Source organism: Gossypium raimondii, chromosome 9, assembly GCF_025698545.1.
Source record: "Gossypium raimondii isolate GPD5lz chromosome 9, ASM2569854v1, whole genome shotgun sequence".
In the NCBI taxonomy this organism is placed as follows: domain Eukaryota; kingdom Viridiplantae; phylum Streptophyta; class Magnoliopsida; order Malvales; family Malvaceae; genus Gossypium; species Gossypium raimondii.
Genome location: NC_068573.1, coordinates 43,636,630 through 43,651,810, shown reverse-complemented (window position 1 = coordinate 43,651,810; position 15,181 = coordinate 43,636,630). Strand labels below are relative to the sequence as shown.

General features: G+C 32.3%; 2 protein-coding genes across 2 annotated transcripts; both read right to left on the bottom strand.

The window, feature by feature from the left end:
* Positions 1 to 563: 563 nt before the first annotated feature.
* Positions 564 to 1,371, bottom strand: LOC105800038 (zinc-finger homeodomain protein 1). The gene has a single exon (XM_012630917.2). It carries the CDS (start codon positions 1,230 to 1,232, stop codon positions 702 to 704), a length of 531 nt encoding a protein of 176 aa, XP_012486371.1. The 5' UTR covers positions 1,233 to 1,371; the 3' UTR covers positions 564 to 701.
* Positions 1,372 to 10,906: 9,535 nt separating this feature from the next.
* Positions 10,907 to 13,559, bottom strand: LOC105800037 (protein indeterminate-domain 16). Its single transcript, XM_012630915.2, has 3 exons — positions 13,079 to 13,559; positions 12,539 to 12,938; positions 10,907 to 11,880 (listed from the first exon to the last, which is right to left on the bottom strand). The coding sequence occupies exons 1-3, from the start codon at positions 13,185 to 13,187 to the stop codon at positions 11,100 to 11,102; spliced, it is 1,290 nt and encodes a 429-aa protein (XP_012486369.1). The 5' UTR covers positions 13,188 to 13,559; the 3' UTR covers positions 10,907 to 11,099.
* Between the last annotated feature and the right edge of the window lie 1,622 nt (positions 13,560 to 15,181).

Sequence of the window (15,181 nt, the reverse complement as noted above, 5' to 3'; positions counted from 1 at the left end):
GAGGCATGTTAATGGCGTATCAAATTCAAATGGCATAAATTTTGGTTTTATTATAAAGCCTTATTCTACACATTGTTGTGGGAACCTAAGATCATTTACAGTGAAGGGAAGGGAGTGAGTTCCTTTTTGAGAAATCCATTAAGGTCTAGATTTACCATTCTTGAGTGTTATTTTGGGTCCCTCTTCACCAGTCTAAGTTTCCATCTTATCCCCATATAGAAAGATTAGGGTGTAATTGGGTGAAATTGTTCAGGCTTGAACCCGATGGCATACATTTAAACAAATGTGTTTAATTCCGTAGAAAATGTTCTTGGAAAATTTTAATTATTTTTATAAAAGTTTAGGATCAAATTGATAAAAAAAATATAAAAAGTTAAGGATTAAGTTTGTTATTAAACTAATTTGTTCATAATTGAGTAAGCGTCCGGGTGATATATTACTTTCATTGGTTCTGTTATGGTTTTAACATAAGGAGAGAGGGCCGGAGGGAGCATCCGGCTGATAAACAATCGGCGATCTTTACGAAGAAACATAGAATTTGGACATAGGTATGCTTCAGCCTCTGACCGAGAAGGTAAGAATTCATTGGCATTGTGTTATTCTTTAGGGTCTACATCTTGGGAAATGTGCATGCTAACATATTATAAGTTTTGAGAAAACAAAGAAGCGTGAGAGCGTACATAAAAACATGACGGATTTGTCTATGGGGTTGTAAGAGAAGATGCATTGCAGGTAGACACAGAGGAAGCAGTGGAAGTGTTCTTGTGGTTATGCATCCAAACCTTGAACACTTGCCTACTCACCCCTATTCCTCTACAAAATTTATCAACTTGGTCTTCCTCGTCTCTCCTTTGCAGCCTCCACCCCAGTTTTTCAGCAAACTCCAACATCTTCTCCTTCTGCTCCGCCGTGAACTTTGTCCGAAACCGCTTTTTTCCGCTTCTGGCTCCCGCCTCGGTTGAGTACTCCAGCAGGACGGGTGGTCTTCCTCCGTCATCTCCATAATCAACCCGCTCTACCGGATCCCCTCGACTCCTGCTGTTGCTATTGCAATAGCTGACTTTGCGGTGGAAATTGCGGTGGCAACCGCATGCAGCGCATTGTAGGGTAGAAAGAGAGGTGTGGTCAAGCGTGAACTCCCCGCAGCCGTCGGTGGCGTAGCTACCAAGGCTGGCTGCATGGTTTCTCAAGCACTCCCTGTAAAGATCACAGCTTGGGTACTCTTTCTCCATCTCTCACTACGCACTATCTCCTTGTGATCGCAGCTTCTGCTTTATCTCTCTCTTTATATACAAATAGATATGAAACAATCATATAAACATTGGTTGGAAATGGGACGGGAGGTTTGCCTAGCTAGGCAGCCTATTTACATGGTTTTGTGACCCTTATATTATTATTATTTTTGTAATTTTTGGTTAAATTAATATTAAAATTATAAAAAAAAAGAATCGAATCAAATTACTAAAATTAACAATGTCGACAATATTCGAGTTGTGCGATACTACACCTTTTAATCTACAAATAAAAATAGAAAAGAAAGAAAAGGTAATTACTTATACAAAATAATGTGAAAATCAAAATATGTTTATATCAAATTTTAAATATAAATTACTGCACAAATTATATAAATTTTGTATTGGATGTAAAGATGAAATGTAGGGTTTAAGAAATCACTGCTGACATAGTAGACACTCAAGGACGCCATGGAAACTACAAAATCAAAGATATGAAGATTTTGACAGCAACTTTTGGATATAATTGCTTTGCTTAACAATGGAGTTATAAATCATTTCAGTCACTCATTTTTTAAATTGAAAATATTATCTAAATAAATAACAATGTATGCTTAGAATAAGTAATATTTCGTCCAAATAAAAAAATGATAATTTATTTAAGCCATACATTCATTTCTTTGATCACAACCCAACATTAATTTTCATATACCACAAAAAGTTTTCATTTCAGGCAGTCACAAAATTCCTTACCTTTGTTCCAATGACTGCTCGAATCAAACAACTAGATTTTGAGCTTCATTTCCTCATATAGAATCAATATATATAATGAGCATTCTTGAATATGGGAATTGCATGCATGATCTAGTCCATCACCATGAAGTGAGCCAACTTTTATTTTATTAATTGAGTTGGTATCATTTTGTCTATTCTACCTACAATACCTCTGCCTGTTATATATAAATATATATATATATATATATATATATACTTGAAAGGGTGCCTTGAATCATCCATCCAATCACAACAGGGATGGTAAGAAATAGTAAGGCATGGGAGATTGTCCTTATACATGAACATTGTCTCAACATACAACAAGGCATCTCTCTTTCAAATTTATGCGTTAATAATGTTTATAGTTGAAAGATGTCAAAAGCTTTGGATTTGGAATCCCTTAGCAGCAAAATACAGCAAATATCATAGTTTTTCAAGACCTAAATAAATCAGTTGAAAGCTGTGATGGCCCGTGAATGGTATGGGGGTATCTCCTCAATAATTGACATGGGGAATAGTGAAAACATACATATTTACTTTTGTTTTTTAAATGTAAAGACTGAATTTTATCTAAGATTTCGTCATCAAGGTTTTTTCTTGAACAAATCTTACCCTTTTCTCTTATTAAAATAAATACAGCTAATTAAATATTTTTAACATGTGGCATTATATAATTCATTCCGAGTAGAAAAAACACCAAATCAACTAAAAAGAGAAAAAAAGAACAAAAAATAAAAACAGAAACAGTTTTGGTGGGATAATTTCATACTGGAACCTTTTTATAGTTTGCTGTCTGGATTCCTACATTTGTAGTTTTATGTGAAATGACGCAAGAGCTGAAATTTTGGCCACTAAATAGGGTAGTAATTCAGGTTAATATGAAACGAAGATGTTATAGAAAAAGGTACAATTATGGTCTGAAATGGAGGTGGGGAAACGAGGAACAGCAGAGATGGGTTTTTTTTTGCTGGTTTCAGTTGATGTGTCGGAAAATTGGCATTTAGCATTTGGGAACATCGTTTTGTTGCACTCATCACCACCATTGTCTTGTCACTGTATGTTTGTTTCTCACCTCGGGCTCGTGGTTTCCTTTTAACGTGCAATCATACCTGAGACCTATGTTTGGTTCATTCCTTTCACTTTCACTTTTTTTTTTTATTTCAATTTATTTTCATTAAAAAAAATCTGTAAAATGGAATTTATTTCAGTCAATATTTTGGGAATTTATACTTGGCATTTTACGTGTAAAGCATGTTGAGGGCATTGCACATAGAGAATGGAAAAGGGTGAGTTCCCAGTTGCAGCATTGTAGGCAAACTTAGTTTAGGACAAATTTAAAAATGTTTTAAGTGATAAATTGCTAATTAAGGTTATTAAAAATGTTAAAAGTGGATCAAAATACTAAAACAACATGTGGGGCGGTTCCTTCAATATCTCATCAGTACTGGGTTTCATGCATGCATCTAACCCTAAAGTAGTTCAAATTAAACGTGATAAACTTGGGAGAAATATTCCTTCAATTAACAACGATGCTAGGAACAATGTCAAAGTGAGATGTTGTTGACTGGGAAACAGGGATGCCTACTAGATTCTTTCTAACCTGGGGCCGGGGGCACAATGAGATCAACACTGTCTGATTCACTTCACTTATGGCTTCGCTGGAAAATTCATTTTGCAATACTATTTACATACCTGTCACTGCATTTCTATAATTTTAATCCTTAAACTGGGAGAATAATCACAGTCAAGCACCATTTTGATTTTGTGAGATGCAACCAGCAAAGATGGCCTCACTCATCTTCACCACCTTCTTTGGAATATACTAGGTACATCATCAAGGCTGACAAATTAACAAAACTATGGTACTAATTTCCAGGTAAAAAAAAAAAAAACTACACCATCGCCATTAGTGACTAAATTATGGGGAGTTTTTGTTTTGGTCAATTTGATCATTAAACTTTAAAAATTGTTTTTTATTTGTCACCCGATTGTTAAGTGACACTTTTTTAATTGATATAATAATAATTTTAGCCCTATGCTTTTATACTAACTGTCAATTTGACCTTTATTTTATATGGTGATAAAAATTTAAGTTCTTTTAAAAAATTATAAAAACTACAACTAAAATTAAAATAAAAGTAAATAAAAATATAAAAAATAGACAAAGAGAATAATTTCTAATGGTGTAGTTTACCAAAAAAAACCAAAGAAAAGAAAAGAAAAAGTTAGCCCAACAAGCCCACTTCACAGGCCCTCAGCTTTGGGCTCAATTCCACCAACTTCTAGTTAACTCCAAGTCCTTCATGGATTTTTCTTCTTCTATTCTCTTATCTATGTATTTATATATGTGCACCATTTTTAAGAAAAAAAAATTAAAGGGATTTATGAGAAAATTTAAAATTTATTAAACCAAATTTATTATTTAATAAAAAAATTTATTAAAATTTTCAACCAATAAATATGTAAATTTAATCAACAAATTTATGTATTTTTAAAATATGTTGTAATCGTAAAAGTATTGCATCCAATTTGATTGTTGGTTCATGTGTGTAGAAAAAGAATTAGAAGCGTAATCTCATTCTTCTACGAGTAGACATTGTATCCCAAAGTAAGAAAACCATCCAAAACAAAGCTTCCTACAACTATTTAACTTGATTGCATTAGTCCACTCCCGAATCCTAATACTAAAATACAACACCAACGTCACCAATATAAAGTTTCAATCAAGCATCAGTTGCCCCATTCATTCTTTTTAATAATATAGAGTTTTATTCATTTATTTACATGTTGTTCTTACAGCTTTCGTAAAATGAAGGCTACAACACTGTTGCACACTTTCTTTTATAAAGCAAAGTACTTATTGATCTTTCAGATTTGGTGCTTTGACTTTTGGACTTTGCCCAAGCAAACTTCTCTTCTTGGATTTAAAAGTGTAAGCCCCCCTCCCCCCCCCCCCCCCCAACTCACTCACATGGTTTGTTTCATGACCCATCGCTATTCTACTTTGAGGGGAAATTTCTAAGGGTTGGGTTGTGGATCAAAATGGAAGGGCCCCAACTTCCCATTTAATGATTAGGGTTTGTTAAGGATAACCTTTTAATTTCTCATCAATCCATTAGCTCCTTCATATATAAATAAGAGAATAACAAAACCAGTTGTTGTCAGGTGATGGAAAGCCCTACATAGGTTATATCTTTAATACTCTTGCTAGTGTGTTACATGTTGCCACTTAATACTTTTTTACTCTCCCACGTTGAAGGTTGGCAAAATTGGACGCTTTGAATCCACTTACAAACCATATGCAGGATAGTAGTACCATGTTTGAAGGCTGGAGGCAGGCACATGGAGAGTAAAAGGGTCATCATCTTCCAGAAAAGAAAAAAGGTGATGAAAAAGGAAAAAGGAAAGAACAATATCCACGCTCCTTGTCTGCCAGTAGATACATAATTGTCCTTTTAAGTAACACATTATTTCCTTTTCTTATTTTTGGTTTCAATCTTTATATCACTCCAGAAGAATTCAATTTTGAAGATATACCGCTGGGATTTTATGTCTGTCTCTACCTGATACTTTGGCTTTATCTCTTGTTTAATTGCCTTCTTCTATTTCCACTTAAAAAACACTCTGGGTGGATGAAATTTCAGACAAATTTCTTGCCATCTTGTATTAACATATCCACAATTCTTGGTTCACATAAGTAAATGAACCATTATATACAAGTCTCTTTGGCTGGGTGGTCATCCTGCTGACACACTAGAAAGTAGAAAAGAAAAGGATATATCGCCCGACTTGTAACTTCTCAAGGGAGCCAAGACCAGAATATCACTTTTCCTTTCAACAACTTTGATATCTATAATTACTTTAAATTTTAATATAGATATTCATAAAAGGAAAGTAGATTTAGATAATGATATTTGAAGATATCTGAAAATATGAGAGTTTGCCGAATTTATCTGTTAATTGCATGTTCATTTGCAACTGACCTTAGTAATTGAAGAGTAACAATTAGAGATGGACACAAAAGTTAACTTTCTACATTTACCAGGCCTGCCTAGAGAGTAATCAATTATCAATCTGCTGTACAATATGTGATTTTTAAGTTCAATTCACTCGTCAAGCTATAATTTCACCTCTATACATTAATTAGATCACTTTCCCTACAAAGACTTTCCATTTGAAAATGTAGTTCCAAACTAGACATAAAAAATTGTTTGCTTTTAATGAATTGGGATAAATCTCAAAATCATGTATGAATTATGGTTTAATGTGCAATTTTATACATGAACTTTGATTTTATGCAATTCTTACTAATTGTTATATGTTTATATATTGCATACACAAATAATTATATTTATCCAATATAAAAATAAAATGATGTATTTATTTCTTTAAATGTATATGGTTGAATCAAAATTAAAATTTCATATATATATATATATATATTTGAATCACAATCAAAATTTCATTTGTATGATTGCACTAAATCAAAGTTCTTGTATAATTTTGAGATTCATCCCTAATAAATTTGCACTAAAAACTGTTCCTCGCAATGAACAATAAAATGCTTTTCAATCTCTCCTACAATAACGAACATATAATGAGTTGTTAATCTTCAATATACGTGTACTTACTTTAACCCTCTTGAATTGTGCTTGAGTGATCTTCAATAAGAAAACAAGTATCTTTTAAAACTAACATAATCTCTTCTTAATAATACCAAAAGTCGTCAATAATGAGCTAGCAGCTTGCATATAGCACATGCAACTAGAACTAACAATCTCCCCTTTCTCATTTTTAATATACGACATGGACTCGTATTCAACACTTATTTTCATTTTAATTATGTGTTAATTAAAATGTTAATATTATTATCAAACTGTTTATCGAGGACACTATTCTAATTTAATTTTAATTAGAGATTAGATTATTCTTAAAGAAATTGATTTATCTAAATATATCCGAAATAAATATTTTTAATTAATTTAATTGGAGATAAAAAGTAAGATGAATTTAACATTTGCTATAATATAATGAATGTATGTTTTTAATTTACTTTGTAAAAGATATAGATAAATAAATAAGTTTGAAAAAATGTAAAAATTGATGCAAACCTTAAAAATGATTTACCACCAATAGGCTATTGACAGTTGTGGATATATTCTGGTGGGAAGTGGGCATGTAAATTTATTATATTCCACTACTATCGTGCAATAGCGCACACGTTGTTTCTACATAAACTGGACCCACTTGCTACCTCCATCATTTGATAAATGATTTTGACAACAATAATTTACTTTTTTTTTTCTTTTAAAATTTGTGTTTCTGGAATTTCAATATATTACCTACGGGGCAGTATAAAGCAATTACTTTTTCTGGAGGATATACTAAGGTGAGGGAAGGAATGTTCTATCTTTCGGATTGATTTAATTCCGTCGGAAGTCAGTTGATGAATTTTTGAAATTTTAATTAGCAATTAATTCAGTTCGAAATCAGGTAATTAATCGAATTAACCGAAATAAATAATATATATTAGATATAACATATTTTTTATATTAGCGATATATTTTATGAACGATTATTTTTAATTTTATATATTATATATAATATATTTTTAACAATTAAAAATGAATAACAACAATGTATTTTTTACATGTTTTATAATTATTTTAATCAAAAGATAAAAGCATATAAATTTCAGTTAATTCGATTAATCAATCGAAATATTTTGGTTCGATTAATATATTTGAAAAAATTTTAATTTGATTAACGGTTAAATTTTTTTATAAATTCAGTTTGATTAATAACCGAACCGACTATTTTAATACTTGTAAAAGCATTGGATGTGTTGGTAATTGTGGGTAGTATTATTCCCTAAATTTGGCTTTAATTACATAATACAGTTAATTTAAAAGGGTAATTGTAGAGCACAGATATGGAGTAAGATGGTTGTGACAGTGAAGAAAGGGGCTGAATGGCAACTGCAAAAATGGAAAATGGGAGTGCTTATTATTATTATCCTGTACAACAACAGAACAGAGGGCCCTGATTCCGATGAGAACGGTAATGAGTGAATGAAGTTTTTTTGGGTGTTTGAGAGCTACGACTGAGTCTGCCATTAATCCATACAGCTCACCTCTTGCACTGAAAAACATGGCGTTTTTTGCATTTAAGTGCGCACAGCAGGTAAAAAAGGGACCATCTCATTCCTCCTTCCTCCTCCTTCTCTCATGCCCTCTGCACCGTCCCTCGGAATCGCTTCTTCGCCGTTATACCCTTCACTTCATCTCTTTAATTTTTCGTTAATTCAAGGAATTGTTTTAATTATATATCACCTGTATTTGATATTATTATGATACTTACTATTACCTACAGTTCAAATAGGTCAGGACCAGATTTTACACAATCCATGTATTAAGACTTACACTCCTTTGTGAAATCACACGTGGAAATGCGCATTAACCGCATAAATACGTGTCAAGTCTAAAATATTGTATATGTTGACATACGTAAAACCTATTTTAGAATATCATATCATATAAATATACGACTTTACTATTTAAAGAAAACAAATAAAAACACTCAACAGAGATCACCAAACCCACCACATTGAAACATTTAAAGAGATTTAACCTTCAACCCAAAATTTTGAGATTAGTGGTTTTCTAAGCTCACTACAGACCACCATTGGAGCAAATTTCCCATTTTTTTGTTAGATGATACTTGAACCAGCTTGGAGAGTCCAGGTAAACCTCAGCAATGCAATGTACTAAAAATGGCGTCCACCGTAACAGACCCATGGTCGAACTGAAAAGAATAGGTCGGTTTCCACAAAGCATATGTCTTAATAAAAAGAGCATTGAATCTTATTTTCCTCCATATAATTGTTGTTGACATACTCTCCTTCCCCAAGTTCATTACCTGCATTCATCTTTGTCCTTGCCCAACCTAACGGGGTTAATAATTTATCCTTGAACCGCGACACCCTATTCACCAGAGAATCCATCACCATGTCCCCACAATTACAGAATTTTGTCACTTTACAAAAAGGTTCAAATATTATCGAAGTATTTATTATCAAGCCCGTTCTTGATATTTTTGTGCCCTAGGTAAAATAATAAAATGGAGTTTTAGATTCCTTAAAAATTGGAGAAACTTTTTTAAGTTCCTTAAAAGTTGGTAAAAAAAATTTTGGGTCCATAAAAGCTAATTTTTTTTGAGTCCCTTAAAAATTAGAAAGCAATATTTTGAACTCCTTTCAACCTTGGGCTCTGGCCGGCCGTACCTCCGGACGACCCCTAGAGCCGGGCCTATTTATTATCTAATATATATTATAGCAAATAATATAATTACCCAATTTATTAATTAAATAAATAATATCAATTATATTATAATTTAAATATTATGTTATCTAATACATATATTATAGCAATTTAAAATATAAAAAAAACACAATTTTATTCTTAAATTATACCCTTCCAATTTAATTACCTAAAATAATACGAATAGAATCATAAATTATTCCCTTTCAATTTTACTCTACGATTTCTAATAAAGAAAAACATTTGAAATTTACTACAATCAACTAAGTAAATTTAGGAAACAAACCTTTATAATCATACAATGATGATAACTAAGGTGATTCGCATCATTATTCCTCAAGAAATTAATTCCGAAAAAATTAATAACATATTACGTGAACTATTGGTATATGTTAAAATATTAATAACAAAAAAAGAACATATTTTTCAGGAATAATTATCTAGGAAATTTTTTGATATTTTTATTCCTAATAAATATTACTACTTCTAGGCTCTGATCATATCAGTTCTTTTTTACTCAATGTCTAGAATTACCCATAGCCCCTCCCCAACCTATAAATAGGAGGATAATGCGATTCAACGCACTCGAACCCACCTCATCCTGTATTAGCAACAATGCCTACGCTAATTGAGCTAATTTAATTTAGCTATTCTCATAAAATAATTATAAATTAGTAATCAATACTAAACTAATTACTTAGATATGATAAAATTAAATATCCTAAATAGATACAATTATTATCATTATTTTATAAATAACACAACTAATATAAAAGATTAATTGTACAGTACTTTACAATAATGAATATATGGTTTTCTAAATTTATTAAATATTTTCACTTAAAAGATGATCTTTTAAAAAAATTATTCTTATGCTTAATTAATTAATTAATTAATAGTTTCTACAAATAATCTTTTACCAAATATGAATAATAATTTAAAAATTAATATAAGTACATTGTACATGCAAAATAATTAAACAATTAATATAAACACATCAAAGTCGATTATTTTTTCCAAAAAATATACATATTTAAATCTCTAACACCAATTTAATTTTTAAAATCTATCTTTACATACTTTCATAAAAAACAACATTAGGAATTTCATTTTTTCCGATTTCATATAGAATAAAAACGGTTTATGTTTAAAATTTTTGAAAACTTTCATAACACTACCTTAATCATTTCATTCTAATTTGACAAAGAAATTAAATTTATATGAAAATCATTTTTAATAATCAAAATTTAATATTACACAATATATAATACTAATTATTGTATAAGTATATACAAATTACATTGACTTCTAAATATAAAAAGTATCCGTACATCGCACCATAATACATTCAACTATTTGTTAAAAGGTGTATAATGCAGAAGGGGAAGGGCCACCCCACCATAATTTTCTGACTTTTTCAGGCTACAAAGATATCCAAACAGTCCAAACACAAAAATCCAAACAAGAAATCGTTTTCAAGTGCCTTTGTCCCCATTTTCAATGTAATAGCTAGCTTAGAGTAGGAAAACCTAAGAGTTGTTCATATATAATAAATCATAAACAATTCTTGAAAGCACACCATTAATATCAACCCCATCATTATATCTTCTCATTTATCCAAATTAATGAACAAATTACATCAGCCACGATACAACACTTTCACTAATCAACTCCAGATTATAGAAACAACCATTTTTGGTATATATAAGAAGGAAAGACGAGTATTAACACCTTATACACACTCTCACACAGACACACACACATTTATATTGGTTTATATGTTAGTGGGTTTCGTTAGATTTGTAAGACTATCGTTTTCAACTTCACCTTCCGTTATAGCTGACGAAATGTAACTCACAACTAGAGAGTTCTCTTCGGGAGGTGTTGTTGCTTGAAATCGGTGTTTACAAGCATGGCAAGTGACTTGAAGAATGGTGGAGTTGATTTGCTTGACTGCATGGTTCTTTAAAGCTTGAGCCTTTGCTGATTCAGCTTGTGCTTGTTGCCTGATTCTCTTTGCCTTGGCAAACTCGTGCTCAGCTAACTCAACCTGCCTTCTTGCTTGCTTTCTTGCCTCTTCAGCATAAGCTTTTTCTGCCATCGCCAACCTTAATTGTGCAACAGCTTCTTCCTTTAGCCTCGATGCAACAAACACCGGTTTCTCATGAATCTCTGTTGATTTCTTGGTTGCTTCCTTTTCCGTACAAGTTGATTGAAACGAGCCGATCGAGAGCTGTAACTGGATTGAATGATGATCATGCTTTTTAGGGGGAACCGAGACCTCAGTGGGATTTGATGTGGTTAAGAGTTGAAGCTCCAGATCGTGGTAGTGCGCATTTTTAGGGGAATTATCTTTGGTAGGGTTCAACAACATGGTATCTGTTGTTGTGTTTGCCAACTCCAAACTAGGCCAAGGAACTGTACTAAAATTGGTATCATTGGAAGGATTGGAGCTTGAAGCTGTTTGCGACAAGCAAACCGGTTGCATTGCTTGTGATTGTGGCCGGCTACGACTCATATGGCAAGCATCCTGATGTTCAATGAAACTCTCAACTCTACAAAAATGAAGTTAAACAGCTGTTATAACTCATAATTCTACGTAAAACTCAAAGTGGCACAAGAGGAACTGTTCAAAGGGCTTGATCTAGTTGGTGCCTTTATTAACGAAGATGGGATATAAAGGACTGAATGCGAAAGTTCCATCAAACTGATGTTATGAATTAGAGGAAGAAATGATCAATACAATGCTAAGCTAAAGTCAAACTGAAAGTCACTCGAGCGGAAAAAAAAAAAAGGCACGACCAATCAAACTGATGTTGGGGAAATGTGTTCAACTGCCTATAAACACAGCTGCTAAATATTGGATTAAAAGTTTCATCAGACAGGAGAAAGAAAGAAATATCTGTTCCTTTCTTTCTGTCCTTTAGTTTTTGGGTTTTCCTCTTCCAGTCAAAACTCAAGTCACGAGGAAAGGAAGGTGCTTGGCAGAGAATTTCAATATGCAATCATGATATGGGACTGGTAAATATTTTTCCTTCAAAACAAAATATTACCGAAATATGAGCCAAAAAAAAAAAATCTAAGGAAGCTTAAAATCCATCAGCAAAAGTCCAGGATGGATCTAAAACACTGTTGATTGTGTTTTGAGATCAAGGGTTTAAAAGAAGAAGAAGATATTTATGGTATGTGAGAGGAATGGAGATAGTAAAGAACCTTGAAAAAACTCGGCCGCAGTCACAAGAATGGCCTCTGGTACCGCAGGTTTTAAGATGGGCTTTATAATCAGATTGAACAGCATAGCCCTTGGAACATTTCTGGCAGACCCATTGCTTGTGGTTGCTGTGCTTCCGCCTGAAGTGTTTCTTGATCCCAACCAAATCGCCTAGAGCATGGCAAGGGTCGTGGTGCAAGCAACTAGGCTCGGGGCAAACGAACACCCGCTTTCTCACCACTGGAGTTTCTCTCTTGAGTAGCTTCCATGGAACCTTGTGTCGCCGCCTGTGCATCTGTAGGTTTTGGTCTCTTTGGAACCCTTGGTTGCAGATCTCACAAACGTAGCGATCCGATTCTAATAATGTTTTAGGCGAGAGAGAAACCACTTCTGCATCTGGATCTAACATCACCCAATTATATTTTCCAATTAGACAAAAAGAAAGCCAATCATGAACACACACACACACACACACACACACATATCCATTTTGAATAATTGGGTAAAAAGCTTTCATATATATATATATATATAATACGTACCAGGTGTTCCTGCGGGTCTTCTTTTCCTCTTATTGTTGTTATTACCATTGTCTATGCATGTAAATGGCTCCAAAGAAGGAAGTGAGGAACAAGAGTTATCGGGCAACATGGGTAATTAAACTGTGTAATATAAGCCAAAGAGGCAAAGCAAAGCAATATGTTTTGTTTTGCCAACTGCTGCTGCTGATCTGAGCCAATAAACGATAGAGATTAGGTGAGAGAGAAATGGATATACATATAATTCGAGGTAGAAAGAGTAGTAGAACACAACATAAGATGAGATGAGATGAGATGAGATGAGAAGGAAAAGGAAAGAAAAGAAAAGAAAAGAAAGGAAAAGAAACTAAAAGCCCTTTTTCTTATTGGGGTTTGATGATCAGATCAGATGAGGTTTCCTTTTTAGGCTTTAAACAATCAGCTTTTGTATCATCTTTTCTCTCTTTATAGCTCGCAACCCTCATCTTCATGAATTGTGGAGTGCGGAGTGTCATTAGAAACTTGTTGAAAAGAACGGTCAATGAAAAAGCTTGAAACTTGAACCCCACGAGCTGCGATGGGCCAAAATTGAGAAACATCCCACAAACAAACAAACACTTGCAATCCACAGTTAAAATTCATCTCACACACCGTAACATTTGTTGCTTCGCAATTCCATGCATTAACGTTACATATGAATGATACTAAATTACAAGCCACCCTCCCTCCACTTGAACCTTCCTAATTTTCTAACCCTTCCAAACCAGCCCTTTTATTGTCTGAGTTCCTTTTTTTTAGTACATGTTTTATATTTATATTTTACTATTGTGCTTCATGACTCACGTTTAATTGATTATTTATCTGTATTCCTATGTTATTGATTTGCTCATTTCAATGAATCGGAACCTTCCACTATGTCGTAAATTTATTTACCTTCGTATGAATATACTTACTATTTACCAAATAAAATATATATATTTATCATTTGATCTTTCGTTGTTGAGAGCATGATTTTTGTTGGAATTGCAGTGCAAATTGGTGCAAAACGCTCTAAGTTTAATTATTTATTACATATGTTGTTTTAATTTAATTTAGATGAAAATGGAATTAATTATCATTTATTATATATTTCTATCCCTTTTTAATTTTTATGTTAGTTACAAGTTTGATACTTATCTGTTACATGTTAATTAAAATTAATTTATTGTGAATTATATTTATATCGAAAACATTAAAATCTCTACTTGAAAAAAGTTATAAGCAATATTTTTTAAATATATTTTAATTTCATCTACACAACACTTTCAATATTTTAAGAGAATTTGAAGAGAAATTTTATTTAAAAGAATAATTTTTTACCTTGGTATGACCTTGGGAAATAGGGTTTTTTATAGAAATAGATTAAAAAAATTTAATACTAAAATAGGTTGTCAGATAGATTATTTACGGAAATGGTATATTTTTTTTAATGGAGCTTATCTGAAAGGCGCCAGTGAATATTTTATATTAAATTTTTTTCTTTTAATAAAATATCATTAATTTTCTTCCCGGGTCAGTATATGACCCGGTATAATACAAAGTAGTTGCGCCTATCTCAGAGGCGCCAATGGTGGAGCCTATCTGACAGGTGCCACTAGTTGTGCCATGTTGAGAGGCGCCAATGGTCTTATTTTTTCCCTATATATACCCCCGAAACGCAGACATAATTTTTAGTAGAGGAACGGAAATAAGAAGACAGGGAGAAGAAAAAAAGAAAGGAAAACAAGAAGAAGCATAAGGTATTTTGGTTTATTTCTTTTTAAATAGAATGTAGAGTCTTGTTAGTAATTTTATTATTTGAAAGTTATTTTGTTAGGTTATTAATTTTGTTAGCTTCTGAATGAAAAATTTTGCATTAAAAATTTTATGTATTTTTTTTGCATTTCGAAACTGTTTTAAGAATTTTGAATTTTTTTAACAGATCTAATAGAAGATGGAGAATCAGTTTTTTGTATGCATTTATTTCGATGGAGAAATTTTGACAACAACCGTGGGATGTATATTTGAATGTCGCAAACAAGTAGCAACGAGATTTAATAGAAATATCTCTTTTGATGATATGAAGGAAAAAATTAGTGAAAAAATTTA